This window comes from Charadrius vociferus, unplaced genomic scaffold (genome assembly GCF_000708025.1).
Source record: "Charadrius vociferus isolate BGI_N301 unplaced genomic scaffold, ASM70802v2 scaffold259, whole genome shotgun sequence".
Classification (NCBI taxonomy): domain Eukaryota; kingdom Metazoa; phylum Chordata; class Aves; order Charadriiformes; family Charadriidae; genus Charadrius; species Charadrius vociferus.
Genome location: NW_009661368.1, coordinates 222,764 through 245,783, shown reverse-complemented (window position 1 = coordinate 245,783; position 23,020 = coordinate 222,764). Strand labels below are relative to the sequence as shown.

General features: G+C 51.6%; 1 protein-coding gene across 1 annotated transcript; it reads left to right on the top strand.

The window, feature by feature from the left end:
• Positions 1–247: 247 nt before the first annotated feature.
• B4GALT5 (UDP-Gal:betaGlcNAc beta 1,4- galactosyltransferase, polypeptide 5) lies at positions 248–19,491 on the top strand. The gene is made up of 10 exons (XM_009893481.1): positions 248–351; positions 1,557–1,660; positions 8,281–8,442; positions 12,838–12,951; positions 13,803–13,927; positions 14,615–14,731; positions 15,552–15,739; positions 15,968–16,090; positions 16,584–16,685; positions 19,155–19,491. The coding sequence occupies exons 1-10, from the start codon at positions 248–250 to the stop codon at positions 19,300–19,302; spliced, it is 1,287 nt and encodes a 428-aa protein (XP_009891783.1). The 3' UTR covers positions 19,303–19,491.
• The last annotated feature ends 3,529 nt before the right edge of the window (positions 19,492–23,020 follow it).

Here is a 23,020-nt window from a genome sequence, read left to right as displayed (position 1 = left end):
CCCAGTACCTGGCGGTGAGTAGGGAAGAAATCACAACAGGCACAGTCCTGGAGTATTGCTGCAGAGGGGATCTCTCCTTAGCTGCAGTCTCCACAGTGCAAATCCTGCTTGCTGCAAAGCAGCCTTTTACGCTTTGAGGGCTGAAGCATTTGCAGGATCCTTTATTTTCCCTGGCAGGTGCTGACGGCGGTATCGCAGCGTGCGCTCCTGCTGGCTCTGGGCTCTTTGGCACCAGCGAGGAGCCGAAATGCTCAGCGTCAGGTCAGACGAGAGCCTGCAGCTTCTGGCGGTGGATGTTGCCCTGCTGATAGGAGTAGTCATCCTGTGGCACGATGGTTGGGTATTCCGAGGGTAAAACGCCTTAGTACGGGCGGAGGGTTGCAGTCTGCCACCTGCTTTGCGCCTCCCGTGGGGTGGTTCGTGGTGACTGTCCCCACTGGTGTGCTGTGTCCTGCCCTGCCGAGGTCAGGGATGTGAAGCAGCCAGCGGTTTGGCCGTGGGCAAGGCCACTGCGGGGGTGAAAACCTCTGCCTTGGGTTTTGCCATTCCTGTGGCAAGAAGCGGGTCCCCTGGGGCATGTGCATCAGGGGCAAACTAGGCAGGGAGCAGGACTTTCCCCACACGAGGTTTGTTTTTTTTCAGAGACAAAGAAGATGTAAATAAGAGCTGGACCATGCTTTTAGCCTTAAATGGCAGTGGAAGATGTGCTGCGGGTCTCGCTGCATTGAGCAAAGAACGAATGCTGTCCTGGATGCTATAACCGCAAATTCTGCGCCTTCATTTAAGCGTGACAACTGGGAGTGCGTATTGTTTCATGTGTGTTAACTGGGATGGTCCAGCCTGGTGTACGAGGCAAGCTACTGACCAGAAACATCATCTCGGACCCCCCTTTGGAACAGCTCGGTTGCAGCAAACATGAGGCTGCACATGTGACAACCCTTTTTGTTCAGCCATGCTGAACTTGTAAAACATGCTTGAAAAATCAGGTCTTTGTTTTTTTGGGGAATATCCTAAACAACAGTCCCATTCTCTTTTCTTCCATCAAAGTCAGGGTGTTAAAGCTTCAGACAGTGCAGTTTGTACCATGTGAACTGAGTCAGTAAATCTGTGACTCTGTTAAGTTGTTTTTATCTTGACAATTTTATACTCTCAAATAGGTACAGTTAATCCCCTAATTTGGAAGACTAACCAATCGGTGATTTCAAAATCTATTTAAATGTTGTGTGGTGCATATAGAAATTTGAAATCCAGATCCAACCTGTCCTCTGTTCTCTGCTGTGGTCTGGCTGTTTTCTAGATTGCTTCAACTGGTGAAGGACAGCCCCGATGAGAACTCCCTATTGAATGCATTTCCTGGGCAGCACCACCCCACGTGTCCCTTTCTTCCTGCAGGTCCTAAGGCTGCTTGATTGATGAGTAGGATGCTCAGGTTGGTGGCGGGGGTTGCCTGCAGCAGAGGATTTCCTTTCTCTCCTGCAGCCGTGCTGATTCCCATGACCCAGTAGATGAGGAGTTGTCCTGAGCATCCCACATCCTTCCCTTCCCTCTTGCTTTAGATGCAGTGCTGGGGAATATCTGCCTGCTCTTCCTCTCACTTATTTGCCCAAGCATTCACTTAATTCTTTTTTTTTTTTTTTTAACCAAAGCTCTTCCTCTGTTTCCTCACCCTGATCCTATGTGAGCATCATGCTCAGGCGTCTGGAGTCCTGCTGCTTTGAGGTGGTGTCCAGCACACAGGAATTTCCACCGCTTTGTCTCCTAATGAACCTAAGGAACAAACGCTGAGCTGTTAATGTTTGCTGTCGGTAGCCAGCAGCAGCCTGCCAGTGCTGCCAGCCACAGAGGTTAGCAACGTTTCACTCCGCCTGCTGAAGAGCCTTTTATTGCGCATTTAACTGTGCGGTGCCCACAAGTGCCCAGCGAGCGCTGTGCTTTTATGCTCTGTGTGCAGAGAAATCTGCTGGCAGCTGATGCTCTTTTTCTCCTTGGAAGCGTTTGCGCTGACCCTGGCGAAGGGAGGCGAGATGGGGAGGGCAGGCTGGCCGATGATGGGGAGAGCTGCCCGTCGCCGCAAAGAGGGAGGGATGGAAAATAAACAGGAGATGCAGTCATGTGCAATTGCATCTCCTGAACTGCAATTAAAGTAGGAGAGTCTGAATCTCGCTAGGAAAGGTAATATTTAACTTGGGCAAATGCTTGTTATGCTCTATGCTCCAGCCTGCATATGTCGCTACGCCCTTCCTCGCAGAGAGGAATTGCAGCGGCGCCCAGGAGTTGAGCTGCTCCTGGGATTTGCAAAGCCCTGTGTGATTTTACAGCCATTCTCGGCGTTACCGCCCCAGTGCATGGGTAAACTGTGTCCTCTGGGTTCCCCACCTGCGGCGTTGCCTGCATGGAGCTGGTACTGTGGATGCCGGCGCTGGGCTGCTCACTGCCCCGCTGGGTGTGACAGTCACCCAGGGCTCAATCCCACCGCCAGCCCTGGCTGCTGCCCGGGTGCAGGGCTCCTTGCACGGGTGCTTTGGGGCTGCAAATGCTCTGTGAGTTCCCTTGGCCTTCCAAGTCTTCCCATGTGTGCAGAGCACTCGTGCTCCTCTTGCTGGATATCCTAAAATTGGTGCAGTGTTTTTTCATAGTGAGTTGCACTAACACCCGAGCTCAGCCAGCTGTGGGATTGCAGCTGAAAGTTGCCATCTTAAAGCGTACATTAAAAATTTAGGGACTATTAAAATAATCTGAATTCTCTCCCCCTTGCTGAAGCCTCCCCAGGGTCATTTTTCAAAGACAGTTCAGGTGCAAATTCCCCATATTCAGGTTTTGGTAGAGCATCACTGCAGTCTCCCGTCTTCTCTGCTTGCTTTGTGCACGTGCAGGCTGTGAACTTGCCAATTTTGGGGACGGGTGATTTGTAATTACCAGCTCAGTGCTGCTGCTGCACTGTTAATTCTTAGACCACTTAACGTCTCAAATTATTCCTTCCTGTGCTATTTATAGGCCAAGGGCTAAGTAACAGTGACGGCATTAATATTAAATTCCCTAAAACTAATAGGAACCTCTTATTTAATTGTTCTGGCACTATACATTTGGGGAATATGGTGCCACTGGAAGGCAAATAGAGACAGACATCTAATGGTGTATTAGCAATGGGATGCTGCTAAATTTCCTAGTTAGATTATTTACGAGTTAAGACTATCGTAACTGTCTATCCGTTCCTTGGGGGCTTAGTTTGATCAAACCCCTTCGTATTGCTCGTGCCAATGGAGCTGATTTGATGCTGGGGATCTGCTGGGAGAGCTTGACAAAAAGCTTAATATAGACATGACTCTGCTGGTTTCTGCTGTCTCTGGGCCCCATGGGAGGTGTTTGCAGCGGGCAGGACCTCCCAGCCCTGGCAGGGCGCTGGGGGTGACCTGAGCACCCATCCCTGCTGCCTGCGGGACCTTCTCCCCCTTCCAGAGCCTTCCCTGCATCTCCCATGTGCAAGCGTCCCGCAAGCGCTGCTGGGCGTTTTGGACGTCTGGCGAAGTGGTTTGCTCAGCGGGAGTTTCCCCGGTTGTACGTTGATTTATGGCTGTGTTGGTTGGGCTGTGTGCTCCCGGGGCAGGGCAGGGGCTCGCGGTGGCTGCCCTCGCTGGGACGGGGTCCAGCTGCTCCAGCGCCCCGGCTGCCGGCGGGAGAAGGCTGCGCGTTGCAGTGAGACCGCCATAAACTCACCAAACAGCCCCTTTGTGCTTCTGCAGCGCTGATGGACTAATGAACTGGGAAAAATGCTGAATGTGACAGAAAGTCCTAAATCTCAAAGCAGAGGAAGACCTGCTCCTTCCTCAGGAAAGTCTGGTCGCTGTGCTGGGCGCTGATACTGCTGCGGGCGTGCAGGGCTGCCGTGAGCCGCCTGGCCCCTCTTCCTGACCCCAGCGGCTGTCTGTCCCGGCATGGGGCTTGGGGTACCACGCCATCCCCCGTGCGGGGGGATGCTGGAGGAAGGTCCTTTCCACAGGTGGCGGAAGCGTGTTGGGGTCAGGAGCAAGATGTGTCAGGTCTGTCCCCTTCCTGTGTCGGTAGCTGGTGCGGGTCACGCTCATACCTCTTCCGAATCAACTCCCGAGCTGCAAATTACCCTGCTGCCTTCTCTAGTACATATCATCATGGTGAAATTAATTTTCCATGAGAGTGTCAGCTGTTTCTTGATTAGAAGTGCTCCGAAAATACCAACAGAGAAATGATTACAGGAAGCCTTCAATGCTTATTATATAATTGGACTTTACCTCCCTGGTCGTAGTTGTTGCATCCACCCCTGGCTCGGATGAGTGCTTGCCCTCCCTGTTGCTGGTGAGCAGGGAGGTCGGGGCGCAGCATCCCGAGGGGCGCAGCATCCCGAGGGGCGCAGCATCCCGAGGGGCGCAGCCATGTGCCTCTGCTCCAGCTGGTGGCAAGCTGTAGGTCTGATATCATGGTTTCCATGTGTTTAAAATCCCAGCGGAGTTGACTTGTCCTTTAACGAACTAACAAGAATAATGTTAAGGCAGTCATGTGGGCAAATGGATTCTTAAATTTTGCTTGTTTTCTGTGTGGGTAGTAAGGGTCTGCTGGAAATTTGTAGGAGAAGGGACATCTTCCCCTCCCCTCCCTTTCCCCAACAGCAGCTAAACTCCCTCTCCTGTCCTTGTCCTGCTGCTCAGCGGCCGTAGCTGGGGTGTTATCACTGCGCGTGTGTGGTCTGAAGTGCTGTGTGCTCAAATGGAATAAAGGCAGAAGGCCAATGTAATTTTGGAGATCATCCTATGTGATTAGATTAGCAATATCTCGCAACATGGAGAATTGTTTTCTGGCTGAACTCTGGTTCAGGCTGACCGCGTGTCTCCTTCCCGCGGTGGCTCCGGCACGATGGCTCTGGGAAGTGCCGCCTCTCAGGTACTGGTGCCCTGGGCTCTGGAGGGTCAGCCCGGTCAGGCTTAATAAATTTAAAACATGGCCAATTTGCTGATCAAAAGTGAAGGAAGGAGTGAGGTTTGAGTTCTGTATAGCGATTCCCAAATGTTGATCCAGACCCAGCCCTGGCCACGGCAGCCCCATGGAGCAAATCTAAGCACTGTATGGGCATGGGGAGTGAAATGTTTTCAGTGATGTGTTTTAAATCCGATTTTCTGACCCGAATGAATTGCATGTTCTGGATAAGTGTGGGGTTTCTGAAGCTTGTCGCGTGGTGGCAGGTTGTTTGGGGGGCAGGAGAAGGGGCTGTCGCCCCTGGGCTGGGGTCAGTATGGGCACGGGGGGGTCTTGGTGCTGGGTGTGTGGCATGTTGAGGGCACCACTTGCCCGTGGCCAGGTATCTCCTTAATCATCCGAGTAAAGGGGTTAATATGTGAAAAGGCAACTGCTGCCTTAAACAAAGCTGGTGTTGTTTGTGCTCGCGCTCCCCAGGGATGGTGGCTGCTGTGACAGTCTGTTCAGGATTCCCACTGCCGCTCGGAGCGAGTCCGACCCAGCAAGCCCTGTCATGTGGCTGTGCCGAGGCTGGGCTCCGTCTGCCCGCCGAGGCACCGGGGAACAAACGGCGCTTTCACTGCGCCCAGCAAATCTCCCTCTTCCTTAAATGAAGCGGGGACTGGATGCTGATTTGTGTCTCCTGTTCTTTCACGCTTCGCCAAACCTGGCTCCGCTTTATCCAGCGAGTAGAAGACACAACGAAGTAGAAAGCTAAATTACTTGTTCAGCATCAGCGAGTTGTGCCTTGTCGCTGACTCAAACTCCACGCAAGCTGGAAGGCACAAACTTGCTGCCTCCCCTTCCCTTATCCTTATCCTGATAAACATCTCGGCTCGAGCGGCCCCGCTCTGTGCAGAGAGGAGAGGAGCTGTGCCCCGGTTCCTGATGAGCCTCTTGGGTTTTTGGAAAGGGAGCTGGGCAGTCTCTAACCCTCACTATCTGCTGATGGCTGAGGTGAGGCTGTGCTTGCTTGGCCTGGGAGATGCTGTTCCTGTCGCTGGACATGTTGGTTTGTGCTGGCTCCTGGTAGAGCCTCTCAGTGCTCCTGGCCACAGCTCGGGGTGGATACTGTCATTGGGGCAAGATGTTATAAACGTGTCCTTAGGAGCTGTGTGCCCCAAGCATCAGCCCCTCAGTATGTTGCCTTTGCAACCGAGGCAGAGCTGCGATGTGATGTGAAGAAGTAGTTGCCCAACTTCCAGATCTTTTGGTGGTCACCTGGGAGACCTGTCCTCTGCCTGGCCTGCATGGGCAGGTCGGGCTGGAGCTGCCCTAGACCCCAGGACCATGCCAGCCCCGTTGCATCGCTTACTTATTCACCACTAAACCCTAAGTAGCCCATTACCATGAATATTATTATTTTTTTTTCCCCCAGGAACTCCCATTTCCCAGAGCCCTGGCTGGCAGCTGCTGGCGACTCTGGGGCTGTGCTGGGGAGGGATGCTGGTGCTGGACCGCTGGTGCTGGGAGGTGATGCGGTTTCACGCTGAGCTCCGAGAAGGAGATGAGTCCCAGTGCGAGCGTGTGAAGGTTTTAGGACTGAGTGTGAGCCTTTGCGTGGGGAATTTCAGCTACGTTTGTTTCTGGCCTGTGGTGCCCCACCAAAATGCCAATGTTTCCCAAAGCCTTATCCCCCGGGGGTCTGCCAGCGCGAGGCCCCCGTCTTTGCAGGCCGGGAGCAGCCCTCCTGCCTCGCGCCCTCACTGCAACAGGAGTGTCTTTGGCAAGAAACCGCACCAGTTTATTTTATAGCTGTCTGTCACAGCCGACCCGGCGGTTTCTCTGGGTTGCAGAACTGGCCCTGGAGGAGGCGGGTGAGCAGAGAGGGTTTTGGTGCAGTTTTGGCTGAGGCAGCCCCTGCTCGTTGCTGGCATAACCGCTGGCTCCGGGCGCCGTCGCTGGCTCCACCGGGAAGGGAGGGGCTGGAAACGGGCTGGAAACAGGCATTCAAAATGGCATTTTAAGCCATTTAGTTGCCCAGCACTCAATGCAGCTGACCTTCCTCTTGCAGAAAATCTGGGGGTTCCTCATGGCTCGGGGACAGGCCGGGCACGGGCAGCGCCTGGGCACGGCGTGGGGGGCTCCGGCCACGGGGCAGGGCTCCGTTGCCCTTTCAAATATTTCCTTAGCTGTGTGAAAACAAAGCACGGTTGGGATTGGGAAGTGCCTCTGGGCAGCCTTTCGGGAGGCTGCCTCGGTCTGCGGGCGTGGAAGGGGAATGCAGGGCAGTGCGTCAGCGTGGGTGCCGGTGTTTTGGGGGGACCCTTGCTCTCCGATAGCGGTGCTGCCTCCCGGGTGCCCTATCTAATCAGCGCTCCCAGTGACTCCGGCGATGACTGTACCTTCCTGGCACTGGCAGCCACCAGTTCCAGGCTATTACAGCTGGTGATAGGTGCTGTAGGAGTGACCTGTCTGTCACACATGTTTCCTGGTGACGTTTCACCATTACTGCCCTCCTCTGCTCAGGGTCTCTGTTGTTTCCTTGGCCTGGTGCCCTCTTCATCCCTCCTGGAGTGTCTTTTGACCTGTTTTATTAATTACCAGTGCAGAATTGGCCCTCTAGATCTCCCCTATTTTCAAATCCAGGTTTTGTTTTTTTTTTTTCCTCCCCCCCTTTCATTCTTGAGTCAAAAAGGTCACTGCAGGGGGGCCATGGCTGGCACGGTGGTGCTGGTGAGGGGTGCACGGCGGCCATCCTGCTGTCCCTGGGGGTGGCCGTACTGCCGTCCCTTTTTTTTGGCACGGGTGCAGCGGGACAGGAGGCGGCGTGGGGCAGAAAGCTGGCTGGGGGGAGCTGGCCCCGGGGACGCAGGGGGCTTGTGCTGCAGAACGCTGCCTGGACTGCCGGTGGGCTCGGAGACAGGCGGTGGGATGTTTTTTGTGGTGCCCGGTGAGGTACCTCTGCCAAGCAAGCGTCAGCCCTTGGTGCTGCCCTCTAGGAACAAACGCCCTTCCCCAGGCGTGCAGTTTAGTGTCCTGTTATAACGCTATTTCCTAGTTAAACCTCCTTACTGAGGCAGCAAAAGGTACTGTTGTTTAAGCTGCATCACTGCATCACAGTCTGCATTGTCAGGTCTAGCTGGGTACGTTCCCCTTATTCACCGGCCGCGTTTCCAAACGTGCCGTACGCCTCCGCTTCCCAACTCCGTGCCCTTCCCAGCTCCCGTCGGGCAACCGAGGCACGTGTGACCTGGGGATCCTCCTGGCAGGAGAGAGCTGAAACCCAGCAGAGGGCTGGGAAAGGTTCCAAAAGACTCCTGTTTCTCTTTCCTACAAAAGCGGATGCTCATGGAAATTTTTTATTTTTTCTCCCTTGCGCAGTGAACACCTACCTCTTCATGATGCAAGCCCAAGGCATCATGATTCGTGAAAACATGCGAACAATAGGAGCTCAGGTGTACGAGCAGGTGGTCCGCAGTGCCTATGCCAAGAGGAACAGCAGCGTGAATGACTCAGGTATTTCTTGAATAATTGTCATTTTGATCAAAGGTTCCATTTCCATTGGAAGTCGAGCTGACCTGAACCACTTTTGCTTGAAGGAATTAATTTATGCTGGTAAATGCAGGGTGAGAACTTTGATTAATTGCCTTCTTGTTTTATTTTATATATATAAAAATATATAATGTATATAACAAAAATACATATTCTATATAGAATTACTGTATATATAGAGACCATATATAAAAATTATATTAATTTTTATATATATGTATAATTCAAATGCTTCTAATTTGTATAAGGGGTAAAAAATCTTGAAAGGCCTCAAATGATGGGATGTTGAGCCGAAAACCTCCTTGCTTTCCAGGAATTCAACTTGTTAGCTTCAACCAGTCTGAGGGTAAACACTTCCAAATTCAGTGCGAGGATCGGGTTTCATATTTAAAAAGTTGCGCGCGTGCGTAGCGCGCGATTTCCCTACGCGTGGAGCAGCCTGTGCTCATAAGCTTCACTCTTCCCATGCAAGGATGAACTGAGGTGACTTGGCTGGAGATCTGCCACAAATAATATATTGAACTTTGGGCAGAATACAGGGAGTGGAGTCGCAGGCTCCCACTCCCAGGCTGTTCATCAGCTATAATATAAAGCTGATAACAGGGTTACAAGTTTTGGTGTAAACACGGTACAACACAGCATAAATGCACAGGGCTGTGTGTAAGCCGGGGTGAGGCATTGCCTTTGGGCTGGTGTGATGCCGAGCGTGTACCTTCCCCGCTGACATGTCGCGCTGGTGCGGTTGGCATCAGGCTGCGGCGGTGCCATGGAGCTCCGCTCCTCCACTGCGAGGGTTCATCTGCTGGGGGTGATAGAGTTTTACAAGGCAAGATTATTTCCTTATTAATAAAACAGAGAAGCTGTGTCCTTGCTGCCCAGCCTGCTGAGGGGCAGGTGGTGCGGCCGCTGGTTCGGCTGTACTCTGACCAGGGATGGGCACGGGAGGGGAATTATCAACTTGCGCAAGAGATCGACACCCCAGGTCATCTCCTGTCCCTGCCAAAGCTGGCCGGGGCTGCCAGCCTGAGCTATTTTTAAGGCTGGAAACATCAAGTAATGCAGACGAAGAGTGAGGAAGTAGATGATCCCCCTGAGGGGAGGAGGGTTAGATGCTCCACTGCTGCTGCTTGAGGTGACAAGAGCCCATGGGGGCTGACCCATGGGGCTCCGAGCCCTCCAAAACTCTGCTGTGTGCTGCTGCTGCTGCTTGCAGCAGGCAGGGAAATGGCTACCACATTAGCATCAGCAATACTGGTACTGCTGCTACTGAAATAACTGGCTTTGCTCAGGCCTCATATCCATCCAAGCTCCACAGGCATGGGCTGATACCCTCCTGCCCCGAGAGCTCCGGCTGTGAGGATGGTTTTAACGTATACAAGTGCTACGCACTGTCCTTGGGTGACCTTCCCTGGCAGGCAGGTCAAAGCAGACGCATGACGGATGGTGGTGACATCTGGGAGGCATGCGGCGCTGTGGCCACAAGGATTATATTAACACTGGGATCAGTATCTTCCCTTCCCGACTCTGTTTTTGGGCACCTCAGTGGGATCTGGGTGGGCAGCACTGTCTGGTTAGTGCATCCTCCCCACGCCGCTGCGGGCAGTGTGGTGGCCGAGAGAGCAAACCCCTTCGGTATGGCTGCAGGGAGGGACCCAGCTAAGGCCTTGACTGTCCCCATCATGACTCAGAGCCACTGGGAGCAGCTCCTGGGCTCTCCTGTCCCTGTCCTACCCTGTAGGCAGCAGCGGGTGTTGCATCCCTGCACATCCCTGCATCCCTTCCCCTCTTCCCAGGAGAGGTGTGCGAAGCAGGGGCAGGGATGCTGCTGCCAGGGGTGAGCTGGCACAGGTCACAAACCAATTTGGGCTGTAGAAGACCCCTGTGGCCCCTCTCCTGTTGTCCCTGCTCCAGCTGCATGGGAGCGCTGGGAAGCAGGAGGCTGCAAATGCTTTCTGAGCTGCGACCTCTCCCGCGCATCACGGGTGTCCCAGCAAGGGGCTGGTGGGGGGAGCAGTGCTTTGTGCGGTGCTGCCTCGTGCTGGGACCTGGAGCTTTAATTTCTGGGCAGATTCCTTAAAAATGCAATATCCCACCCTGAATGGCAAGGTGACCAAGCACAGGGTGGTCTGCTGCAAGCGCAGTGTGCTTGTCCCCACCCATCTGCATTTATTCTTTCCCCTTAGCTTTTTTTTCCTCTTGTATTAAAATGAGGAAGTAGTTTATAACTTTTTCAGCATTTGCTAATAGGTGCAATAATAGGTTTCCTCTTTGGTGAGCCGAGAGGGGTCTCTTCTGTGTTTCTGCAAGCAAAAAGGCAGCTCTTCGTGCAAAAAAGGGGAGTTGAGCTTCACCGTGTGTTGTCAGCTGGACTAAGTACGGAGAGCGTGCTCTGGTGATAGGAGTTTAATGGGAATTTGGTTATTAAAATTTAGAGCAGTATCAAGCACCCAGAATAGTATCTATCATACTTGAAAAACCCTTAGGTTCTGTTTACAAGTCCATCTTGAGTCTGAGATAGTTTGGGTACCACTTATTTGAACGGATAAACAGTGTTAATGATGTGATGTTAGGTACTAGCACAATAGAGCACGCTGAAATACCAGGGCAGCAGTGACTTGTCCCAATTGATTTTAGTGAAAGATTTTTGACCTTGTGGGTAAAGGCAACCCTCCCTGCTTTGCTTTAAAAGATTAAATTGTCACTAGATTATTTTTTTCTTGATATATCATTAATGTGGTTATTAGATGCAGCCTTTCTGCTACGGAGAATGTACTGTGCTTATGCAATTACTTAAATGTCCCTATTCTTAAATATGACTTCAGTTCTTAACTCTTAATCTTAGCTGATTCATTCACTTCACTACACTGTAATTCTGGGTTTATTAAATTGCTCTCGGGATAAAAACCTTTTCGCTATCAATATGTTCTTGAAACTAAATGTATGCTTAATTTGAAAGGTTATAGCTGCTGGTTTAAAAAAAAAAATCTGAATTTCACACTGGGTTCAGTAAAATAACTTAAAAATCTGGTTACCTACTGTAAATCGCCTGTTTGCTGATGGATCACTTGCGGCCTTTGTGCCCAAGGCTTTGCAGAGCTGCTTGGACAGCTCTCAGGGGGTGGCAGGGAAACACTAGACTTTTTTTCTCATCTCTGGATGACTGAACACCAGCTCGTTTGTACTGTGCTCATGAGAAACCGGGGCTGCTCTTGCGTGGAATCAGCATGGGGAATGTCAGCCCCATTGCGTGCTTCTGCAGCCAGCTGCTGCAGGAGTGCCTGTGCACGGTGAGGTATTTGCAAAGGATCAGACCTTCTTGTCCTGGTAGGTCTGCGGGATGCCTGTGATGGGACTGGGTGGCTCAGCCCTAATAGGCTGCTTTCCAGGACCTCTGTGGGGTGTAAGGTCGGTGCCAGTGCCCTGGGCGCTGTGGGACCGAAAGGTCTGCTCTGCTAAGCATCTGATGCTCCGAGAAAGCGGAGAGGCAGCACCCTCCTGCAGCAGCTCATGCCTTCCTACAGGCAGGGAACTTTTTCTAGTGCCTAAAATAAAGGTCATGCTTGGCTAAAGATGCCTTATGCAAAGCTGGTGACTTTACGGTAGAAAGCAGAAGCTCATGGTTGCATAAAACCCACCTTAAAATGTCTACAGGTGTAACAGGCTGGGGGGGTTTGCCCGGGAGGTAAAGGGATGCAGGGGGACGGTGGGGCTGGAGCAGTGTGCGGTGCTGGGCACTGCCGTGACTGCTGGGGCACGGGGGCTCCTCTGCTCTTGCGCGATGCAAACTGGAGGAAAGGCTGCGTGTAACGTGATAAGTTTTTATTGATCCTTTGAGGAGGACACGAGGCAGGATTTCCCTGCGCAGGCTGCTGCACTGACAGTCCTTGCTGGCATTGGGACCTGCCTGGGGACTTTGCTGTCTGCGCCTGTTAGGAGAGGACCTGCTGGAGGAGCACATCCCCTCTCCCTGTGCCACTTCAGGGACAGTGATAAGTAGCTTTTCCTTCTAAGGGCCATGTGCTCCTTTGCTTGGAGCTGTTTGTGATACCTAAAGGTGACACTCAGATTTCTTCCTTTGGCCAGAAAATGTGAAGTTTCTTTGGTGAGGTGTTGTCGAAGGCAGCCGGGGCTTCTGCAGCCACCTGCCCCGCAGAGGGGATGAGCACCCAGCTGGGTTGTGAGTCTAGAGCTCATGCTGCATGGGGACACCCCCATGACACTGGGGACATCTTCAGCCATGGGTGGCTTTGGAGTCTGCTCACAGTGGCACAGGGAGTTGGCTGGAAATAAAAGTCATGCAGCTCAAGTGTAAAAAGTGTAAACTTTTCTCTCTCTCTTTTTTTTTTTTTTATTCCACAGATTATCCTCTTGATCTGAACCACAACGACACCTTTCTGCAAGCCACAACGTTTCTTCCTGAAGACTTCACCTACTTCCCCAACCACACATGTCCCGAGAGGCTCCCTTCTATGAGTGAGTAGCATCCCGGCGGCCCCACGACCCTCTCCTGCTCCCTGTGGCTTTGGAGGGCACATTGTGGTGTTCCCCGGCTTGCCAGCCTTGCACCTTTCCTCACCGGCACCTGGGGATGAATGGGAGCGCTGTTCAGAGCCTGGTCCCCTCCTGGGAAATCATTGTTGACGCACTCACATGAATTAATCCTTGCTACGTCAGAGGCACGTCTCCTTGCCGAAGCAGGAGCCCATTGCTTGGCAAACACAAACAAAAGAGGGATTGTGTGCTGGGACCCGGTAAAAAGGCTTGGCCAGTCCTTTTCCAGGGGCAGCAGCAGTGGGGTGGCTCCTATACCCCTCGGCAGCGCTGCCAGTCCCAGCCCCGAGCTGTACTGGGTACAGCTGGGCAGGGGCTGGTGCAGGTGACAGGCTGGACCCCCTCAAGGGAGAAGTGCTTCCACCACAGTGATATTGCAGTGGAAAATCGGGGTTTTGGGGGTAAATGTTTCCTAAAAGGGGGAAACTGCTCAGTGCTGAGGTATGGGCATTTGTGTCTGCTGGAAACCTGTATGGAGGAGTAGGGGGATGCCCTGGCCAATGTGGGCCTCTGGTGGAGAGCTGCATCCAGCAGCAGCCACAAAGCCTGAACAGAGCCCAGCAGCTGAGGAGATGGAGGTGTTACGAGTCGTCCCAGCAGCATTTCGTAATCATTTTTGTTGGTGCCTGGGGAAAAGAAGAGGCTGCCTGCATTCAGTGCTGGGGATAGAGGGCGGGGGTGCAGCAGAGCGCTGCCCCGAGCAGGCACTAAGCCGCCCCAGGACCGCAGCGGTTCCTCACCTCCTCTTCTGCTTCTCCCCGCTGTCCCCACAGAGGGCCCCATCGATGTAAATATGAGCGAGATCACGATGGAAGATATCCACCAGTTCTTCTCCAAAGACCCTTCCATCAAGCTGGGAGGCCACTGGAAGCCGAGCGACTGCTTGCCTCGCTGGAAGGTAAGCGGGGAGCTGGGGAGCCCTGTGTCCCTGCTGAGCACGGAGGGATGGAGGGTCACGGGCAGGTGGTGGGAAGACGTTGACAGGAACATCTCTGAAGCGCTGCAGCTCCAGAGCAATGAATATAAGGATGTGTGAAGTGTGGGGCTGCAGTGCCTGGGGGAGAAATGCTGAGCTCCAGGGCCGCTGTCGTGATGCGTGAGTCAGCTCTGAGCTTCTGCGGGGACTGCTAAGGCAGGGGCTCCCCTGCCTGCTCCCTGGCTGCCGGGCTTCCTGCTCCTCCCTGTCTGGGGTAGGATGTGACCCAGAGAGGCAAGGTGGCACTGCTGGGGACTCCCATCCCCAGAGGGAGGTGGCTTAGGGCAGCGTGGTGGCGGGGCCTGGCCCTGCTCCTGCTGTCCCCAGCGCTGGGCAGAGGCAGTGGGGCCGGTGCAGGTCTCCCTCCCACTCAAGGTTATGTTGAATTTCCCCAAGGCAACAATTCCCCCAGAAGTGAATAGGAAATCCATGTGGTGGGGGTTGGGAGGGTTTCAGGCTGCTCAGCCCTACATGGGAGAGCTGAGACACCATGTTTAGTGCTGCTCACCCTCCTCTAACACCAGCCAGCCCCACTCCCCAGCCCGCGGGTCGGTCTGCGGCAGGAGCTGCAGGTGCGGTGCAGTATGACCTGTGTCCTCTCCTCCTCAGGTGGCGATCCTGATCCCGTTCCGCAATCGATATGAGCATCTTCCCGTTCTCTTCAGACACCTTATTCCCATGCTGCAGCGGCAACGTTTACAGTTCGCCTTCTACGTTGTGGAACAAGTGAGTGAGCCCAGGGGCGGTCGGGGCGGCAGCCGCGGGGGCACGGATGTGCTGTGCTAGAAATGTGTCTGCTGGAGCTGCAAGCATAGCTCTGCGCCGTGTCCCGAGGCATTTACCTATCAGATTGTGTCATTTAAAGGTTTGGGGTTCATGTTGCAGCATTTAAGTTGTCCCGTTTTGCATAAAAGTGGCACAGCTGAGAGGTGTGCCCAAAAATGACAGCTTTTATTTAAAAAATAAAGTAGAGATTAATTTTTTCAAAAAATACTATATTGGAGGAGGTACTTTAAAAAAAGATAACTTCAAACTAGGTATTTGCAGTTTAGGTAATGCTGTGTTATTTTTCTATAGCTCTGTAGTAGTTCTGGAGAGCATCCCCTAGGCATAGGAATGGCCTGACCAGAGTTATACATTTCTTGTCTGGACAGTATCTAGAAGACTTTCATGCCTGTAAAACATAAGACTATCATTTGATGTGTATGTGAACCTGTCACTTAAGCTATCTGGCTTCATCCACCTAGTAAATGTACCTCCGTATTTAGCTCATCTTAAAAAGATTGATCAAAATTGTTTTGTTTTTTTTTTCCAAGTGTCGGAGTAATAAGACTTTAGCATCTTTACTTTTGCTCCTGCGCAGTAAATGGAATATTTAAGTCTTGGTTGATCTCGCTAGTCTGTCTGTTCCAATACATCATTTCCTTTTGCGGCACTGAGGTGGGAGCTGGTTGTCGTCCTCAGTTTTCTAGTCAAGGCTGAGAATGCAGATGCGGAGCGTGGACTGCACGGGGCTCCCCTTGAGAAGGAACTCTCTTTTCCCTAGGCTGGAAACCAACCCTTTAACCGTGCCATGCTCTTCAACGTTGGCTTTCGGGAAGCAATGAAGGACTTGGACTGGGACTGTCTCATCTTTCACGATGTGGACCACATACCAGAGAACGACCGTAACTATTACGGGTGCGGACAGATGCCGAGGCACTTTGCAGCCAAGCTGGATAAGTACATGTATCTGTAAGCACTGTTCTTCCTCTGCACTACCGTAATAGCTAAGGAGCCAGCGTTAGATTTTGTTTTCTTTAAAAGGCAGAAGATGAATCTCTGTTTGCTTCCCATGCTTTGTGCAAAGTAAACATGAGAGGGGAATAGAAGAAAGCATCCTCGCAGCTCAGGCTTTCCCCGTTGCAAACGGGAGAGCACAGTGCTGACGGGCTCTGCCCTAACCCCTTCTCTCCCGCCTAGGCTCCCTTACAACGAGTTCTTTGGTGGGGTGAGCGGCCTGACTGTTGAGCAGTTTCGGAAGATCAACGGTTTCCCTAACGCCTTCTGGGGCTGGGGTGGCGAAGATGACGACCTCTGGAACAGGTATGGGCTTGGCTCAGCCAGCATCCCTGAACTCCTCTTCTGACGGCGGTTCTGCAAGCCGAGCCTCCTCCGTGCTGTGGGGGGAAGCGTGGTCACCTCTGCCGTCAGCACTGGGTTTGCTGCTCCTGCTTCACCCGGCTGCCATGGCTCCGTGGGAACGGGGGCCGCTCCAGCCTGCGCAGGCAGTGGACGGGAAGCAAACAGAGAAATGTTGGTTGGGAGGTTATTGGCTCTGTGTGCGATAGCCCACGCTGCTGAGCTCAAACTGATCTCGGCTGAGCTGAAGCCTGGAGGTGCCGAGCGCCGTGTGACCTGCCCGCAGCCCAGGCTGGAGCGGGGAGGTTTGCATAGCTTATCTGCTGGGTGGAACGGCAAAGCTGCTCCAAGAACCTCAAGTGCACTGTGCTCTCCTGGCAAGCGCTGACGGCACAGCAAATACAACAGTTGACATTTAATTTATTTTTTTATTTTATTTCTTCCCTTTCTAATGCAGAGTGCAGTACGCGGGCTACTCCGTGACTCGACCAGAAGGAGACACAGGGAAATACAAATCAATTCCCCACCATCATCGGGGAGAAGTGCAGTTCCTAGGAAGGCAAGTGAATTTACGTGGTAGTGTTGGGTTTTTTTGTTGGGTTTTTTTTTTTAAGGATCCCAAAGCCCTTCATTAAGTATGCTGTTTACAAGGCTCCCTGCAGCTGTTTGAGGGCAGTAACAACCTTAGCTCAGGAAGGAAACTAACTGTGGGAAATAAAGGAGGCAGAGCACTGTCTGGCTTCCTCCATCCCCACGTTTGATACCCTCCATCCCCACGTTTGATACCCTCCATCCCCACGTTTGATACCCTCCATCCCCACGTTTGATACCCTCCATCCCCACGTTTGATACCCTCCATCCCCACGTTTGATACCCTCCATCCCCACGTTTGATACCCTCCATCCCCACGTTTGATACCCTCCATCCCCTGCTTTGTGGCTGTAGCTGCTTGGATACCCTCCAAAAGAGGGGGTTGTCAGCACAGCAGCCCGATGGCAGGCTGGGGGCCTGTCCTGCATCTCAAGGGGGATGTTCCTAAAGGGGTGGCTAATGCCAGATGTCAGAGACGCTTCTGTGTTTCTAGAAGAGCCTGATCTAAGTGTTGAAGGAGGCATTGCTCAGCCTGCAGAAGACAGAGAGCAGGGGCTCTCCAGGTGTGTGTGGCTGCTGAAGCATCAGGTGTCCCTGGGAACACCGGCAGAGTCCAGCAGCAGCACCCTGGGTCTGCGTTAAGAAGGCAGCTGCTGTTGCAGAAGCCACGTTCTCCTGCAGTATTGTTATTTGGTAGTGGACATTTTCTCTTTTCTCTCCGAAAGCTAAATTATCCCTGGAGCTTTCCAGGAGGGCTCCATCCCCTTCCTCCAGGAGCCAGGGTTGTTTTGGGGAGTACAAGGGTCAGTCAAATGACTGCTTTTGCCAGGGGATCGTGGTGGAATTTGAGTCTTCTGAAAACTATGCAACAGAAAACCAGAGAAACACGTTTTTCACCAACAACTGCAGGAATTAACACTCACAGATGACGAGCTGCTGGACAGTGCGAGCTCTGCTCTGCAGAGAGGCTTCTGAGTGCTGCTGGCAGGAGAGGCATCAAGGAGAGCTTATGTTGCAGATACCATTTGAGCTATCTGCTGGTCTCTTCTTACGGAAAACTCATTTTTGGGGGAGTTTCGATTTGAGGTTATGTCGTCTTTAGCCCTAGTTTTCATTTCTCTGTTGAACAGAATGCAGCCAGTAAGAGATGCTTCTCTTGTTTCACTTTTAAAAGAGAGTAGTTGATTTTGGCTTAAAAAGCTATATTTAGTCAAACCCTTGAAGCGTGGAAGGCTGGGAGCGCAGTGGGATTGTGCTCTTGTTCCTAACGCTTCCCTGGTCTTCTCCTGGCCCCAGCCAGGAGCCCTCGTTCGATGTCAGGAGCAGCTGTGGGTCAGTGCTGCGGGAGGGGGGATCTGCGGTGAGGATGGACAAGGCAGTGGTTTGCCCGGTGGGGGCAGTAGCCACGCTGCTGAGCGCTCCTGTACGCACTGCTGCCTCTGGAGCCTGACGCCCAGCCTCAGCGAGGCTTAGCAGTAATTATCCTCTGTGTCCCACCTCTGAAGTCTCTGCTTCCCTCTGCTCTGCGCTTACCCACAGGCAAGAACTAGCAGCTGCCATCTGAAAGCCCTGCTGCGTCTCCCACCCGAGCAGGGGGACCTGACGCTTCTCACTGTGGAGAAGGAAAGCGTTCATCAAGACACTGTGTCCTGCCCGTGTCCTGATGCTGTGACCTCTTTGAAGCCAGTTCTGGCACTTTCCTCTTTGCTTTGACCCAGTCTTCCTCCCGGCACATCCCTTCCCTGGTGCTTTTTCTGTCCCCAGGTCCCAGCCCAGCTCCCGCTCGCACTGGTATTGCCAGACCCCCAGAATATCAGTGTCCTGTCCTGCTGAGATGTTTTTGCTTACTTTTATTTTTTCCCTCCCACCCTTAGCCCTTGTATCTCATCATGCTGCCCCTAAATTTGGTTGAGGCTGTTTTTGTGCACCAGCTGCAGTTTCCTTCCCCAAACCATCATTCTTCTAGTTTTACTTCCTTGTCCCCCATCCCTCGGACTAAAACCATTTAGTTCTGCTCTTGCTTGTGGTCCAGTTTCTTAAAAATGAAAAGGACCACATCAGCCATGAGCTGCTTTTCTCTGGGATGTTTTGACTGGTGAGGGCTCGGCAGGACCCCCAGAGCTCTGTCCCCTCCTGGGAATGGGACCCGCAGGCTTCAGGCAGGAGCGACAGGTTGTTTTGACTGCTGAGTGCTTGCTGGTGGCACAGAGAGCATTCTGCTCTTCATCGAGTGATGGGCTGTAATTTTCTAAAGCTTGGGTTATATACCAATATAGAAAATGTGATGGTTATCTTTATTAAGGGCTCAGAAATTGGTTGTTTTGTAGCTGCCGCTGGGACTGGCAGTTTTAAGAATGTTTTAGTAGTGTTGGGAGGACTTTGCAAGGCTCTGTGGGATACGTGGAAGTGACTCTGACCTCTGGTTCTTGCTGCACAGGTATGCCTTGCTGAGGAAGTCAAAAGAAAGGCAAGCCCTGGACGGCCTCAATAACTTGAACTACTTTCCAAACGTCACGTATGACGCCTTGTATAAGAACATCACTGTTAACCTGACACCGGAGCTGGCTCTGGTGACCGAATATTAAGAGGAGAAAATAACTTTGCTCTGCCCTTCACCAAGAAAGCACCACGCTAGACTTTTTTTCCAAGGATTATCGAGGACAAGCAACACTTTGTCTAATGAAGGATCACAGTATTTTGGAGAATAAGGCTGAAAGTGCACGCACAAATTGCCCTAGCTGTACCAATCCAGCCCGATACTCGTGCAGCGAGCTCAGCAGTCTCTTTCTTTTTTCCGCCACTTGCTTTCTGGGTTTCAGGACAACAGTTCGACCTGCTGCTCTCGTCTCCACATTCCTTCTCCAGCAATCTCTGGCACCAGGACTCGCCTCGGATGCGCTTTCTCCTCCGGGTAGTGGCTCAGCTGAGGGACTCCGGCTTCTCGATGGCGATCATCGGGAGTGATTTGGTCGGCACCTGCCCTGGTGGGAGATCAGACGACTTCTGATACCGTTCTATGTCTGTGCGGTTTTTTTAAATGACCTGCTTGAAGTATATACAACAGAGTCGCTTCTTAAAGAAGTGTAAGTGTAAATATGCTGTGTAAATTGCCCCTTTTTATTTTTCTCCTGTGGCTCAAATCCAAGCTAGAGGTTTACATATGGTCACTCATTGTAGTCCTGAATTCTGTAAACACTTGTGTGTGCATCACTGTACTTGTGCAAGGTGTTCCCTTTTAAGCCAGTGAGACTGCTTGCATGATTTAAGCTGTGCATATGCAGAAATGTTAGTGGGATAGTGCCCTAAACTTTCCAATGTAGCGGATGAGAAATACAGCTGTGTCATCACTCATTCCAGAAACTACAGGGGTGGCTTTTTCCAGGGAGAGTGAGGAAATGGGTATTCTTACCAAAAAAAAACCCCACCTTTCTGTCACTTTTGCAACATGATGTACAAATGAATCCAAAAGCCATAAGGAATAAAATCCCTTGCCTGTTGCTGTATATCCCACTGATGGCAAGCGTGAGCTTGGCAGATTGCTTAAGGGCTCACATCCACACTGCTGCGGGGAGCACAGCCCCAGGTTGGCTGCTGCTGCCCACGTGCCATCCTCGGGATGGGGCAGCTGGGCGCACAGCACCGAGCGCGCCCCGGACCGGCAGCACCCTGCCGTCACTCTGGTAATGTGACGGTATGGTTTGGGAGGTCACTTTATTTTGTATTTATTGTGTAAATCTAGCAGCACGCTGAAGTACTGTCCGAGCCAGGTAGTGCGCTTGGTTATCACCGTCAGCACCTGGCAGCGCTTGCACAAGCCCAGCTGGTGGGGCAGGTTGTCGAAGGTTAGTGAGAGTGAGAGAAATGAAGGACACATGAATCAAGCTGGTGAGGGGGGGAAAAAAAAAAAAAAAGGAGGACCGGGAACCAGAGAGCTTGGTCTGACGCCCCATCCAACCATCCAAACTGGAGTGCTCCTTCCCTTCTCCCCTCCGCCGTCCCCTCCCTCCTTCCCCGCAGCCGCTGTGGGCAGGTTGGGCTCCGGGCTCTCCCCCCCACTGACGCTCAATCCAGTCCGTACACAGCACCAACACAGTCACTTTTACCGGACCTCTCTGACTTAAAAGTAAATACATTTGGGGTTGCTTTTTAATTTGTATTTATACATAACAACAGTGGGTACTTAACCTCCAAAGTACTTTAACTTTCTTTTTTATTGCGTTGTTTGCCTTCGGTTTCCTTAACTTCTCATGGTTTACATTGTTTTCTCGGTTCCGTGGACGTATGATCCCCATACGCATCTGTTGTGGGTGTGACTGCCCAGGGCATTCCTAACCTGTATCCAGAAAATGTTAGTTTAGAAAACACGAGTTCTTGTTGTGTAGATCTTATCAGCCAGTATGAGAGGACAGCGAGCCTGCCCTTGAAAAGCGCTGATAAGTTTGTAACTTGGGTTTAAAGTCTTTGAACTTACATGTGCTTTAAACTTGCTTCCCGAGGGGGTTCAACCTGGTTATTTATAGGCAGAGGTGAGGATTTGCTTTTTATGGCGCATATAGCAATAAAGACTTTTGCTTCTGAATCTCTATCTCTGATTCACGTGGACCCTTTTCAGATGCTGAACCCGCGTTGCCCTGCCCCTCTTTCCTTTCATCTTGAGACCTTGCTAGAAATCTGTCTTTGTTTAATGGTGCTTCAAACAAGGAATGTATTTCAACTAATCCAAGTTCACTACCCCAGGAATCATGCATGTGTGTGTGAGTAGGTGTTAAACTACTTTAGTTGGGATCCTCAGCCTTCGATGTGTACCTGACACCCATCGCACCTTGTGTTGAACAAAAAGCCGTTACCTCTGCTCAGAAATGCACTCTACGGTTGGCACGAAAGGGTCCATTCCCCCCTCCCCCCAGCAGCATCCCTCTTCATAGTTCCTTTGTTCTAATCATGTTGATTATTATTTTTTTTTCCCTTTTTAAAATGTGGAATATCTGAAAATGTGCACTGTTAATCTTATCAGCTATGTCAAATACTGTATAGTAAATGTAACTGTTAAAAACATACTGTCAAGCGCATGTGCTGTTATGGTGTAAAAATTCTCGTATTTAGGAGAACTTGTACATATTCCGGCAGCTGAAATTCGACAAGGCCACTCGTTCGCCCCTTCCATGTCAACACTGTCGGTCAGCCCCGCTGGAGGGCAGGTCCTGTTCGATGCTGATTCCTTTTTTTTTTTTTTTTTTTAAATGAGCCATGTGGGTTTTATTTGCAAAACTATTTATTGACAGTTTATTATCTGTAAAGCTCTGCTTCTCTAAGGGAGGTACCGTCTGAGCAACAGCCACGTGCTTTGGGTCGTTTCGTCACCATCAGAAGTGGCTTTAAACTCTAAAGTAGCTTTCCATCACCATGGCTTTTGAGCTTACTGTTATGTTTTTAAGAGGTGCCAGGGGGACATTTTTGCACTGAAGACTAGTGTTTTAAAACACACACACACTTCTGAGCAAAGCAATCCTTTGTGTCATTACATTTATTTACCCATGTGTTTGTACATTTTTGTATTTGTTAATTTATGAATGATTTTTTCAGTAAAAAATACATATTCAAGAACAAAGATTGCAGTGGTTGCTTTTTTTTATAGGCGGTCAGGGTGTGCTTTTTTTTTTTTATAGGAGGTGAGATTGGTACGCCCAGAAGGGTAAGTGCTTACGAGAGTTTGAGTGGCGAAGGGTGAGCCCTGCATGCTAAAAGCTGTTTAGAAATTTCTTATTAGGGCTGGACAGAAGTAAATGGAGTGCAGGGTGGGGATGGTCCCCAAGCTCTTACTACTACTCTGTATACGCTAAAGCCTTTTTTCCACACATCTGCATCAGTGTAGTACTGATGGAGGGGCTGGCTGCCTCAAGGGAGGTGGGTTTAGGAAGATACTTGGCTGAAGGTGGTATAGGGCTCAGAGATGGGGGGGTGGGGGGTGGGGTGGGTTGGTAATTAGATTTTTTTTTTTTTTTTTTTTTTTTTAAAATCAACAAACCCAGGCACGCAGACAAGCTTTCTTGCAGCAGCTTTAAAATATCTTTCTCCTGCTCTGCAGTCTACAGGCACGCTAGAATAAATAGCTGGCAGCCCTGGGTTGTTCCAGGCCTTGCCTTTATTTAGCTCTCCGTCTTCTGGGAAGCTTCCTCCCACCCACGGCGCTCGGCAGGAGCCTGTGGGGTGGCAGGCTCCTTCCAGCTGCTGCACCCGCCCCCGGGACGATGGCCTTGCCTCCCCCTGCGCCTGCAGGAGCGAGGGTGGGAGCCCATCTTGCTC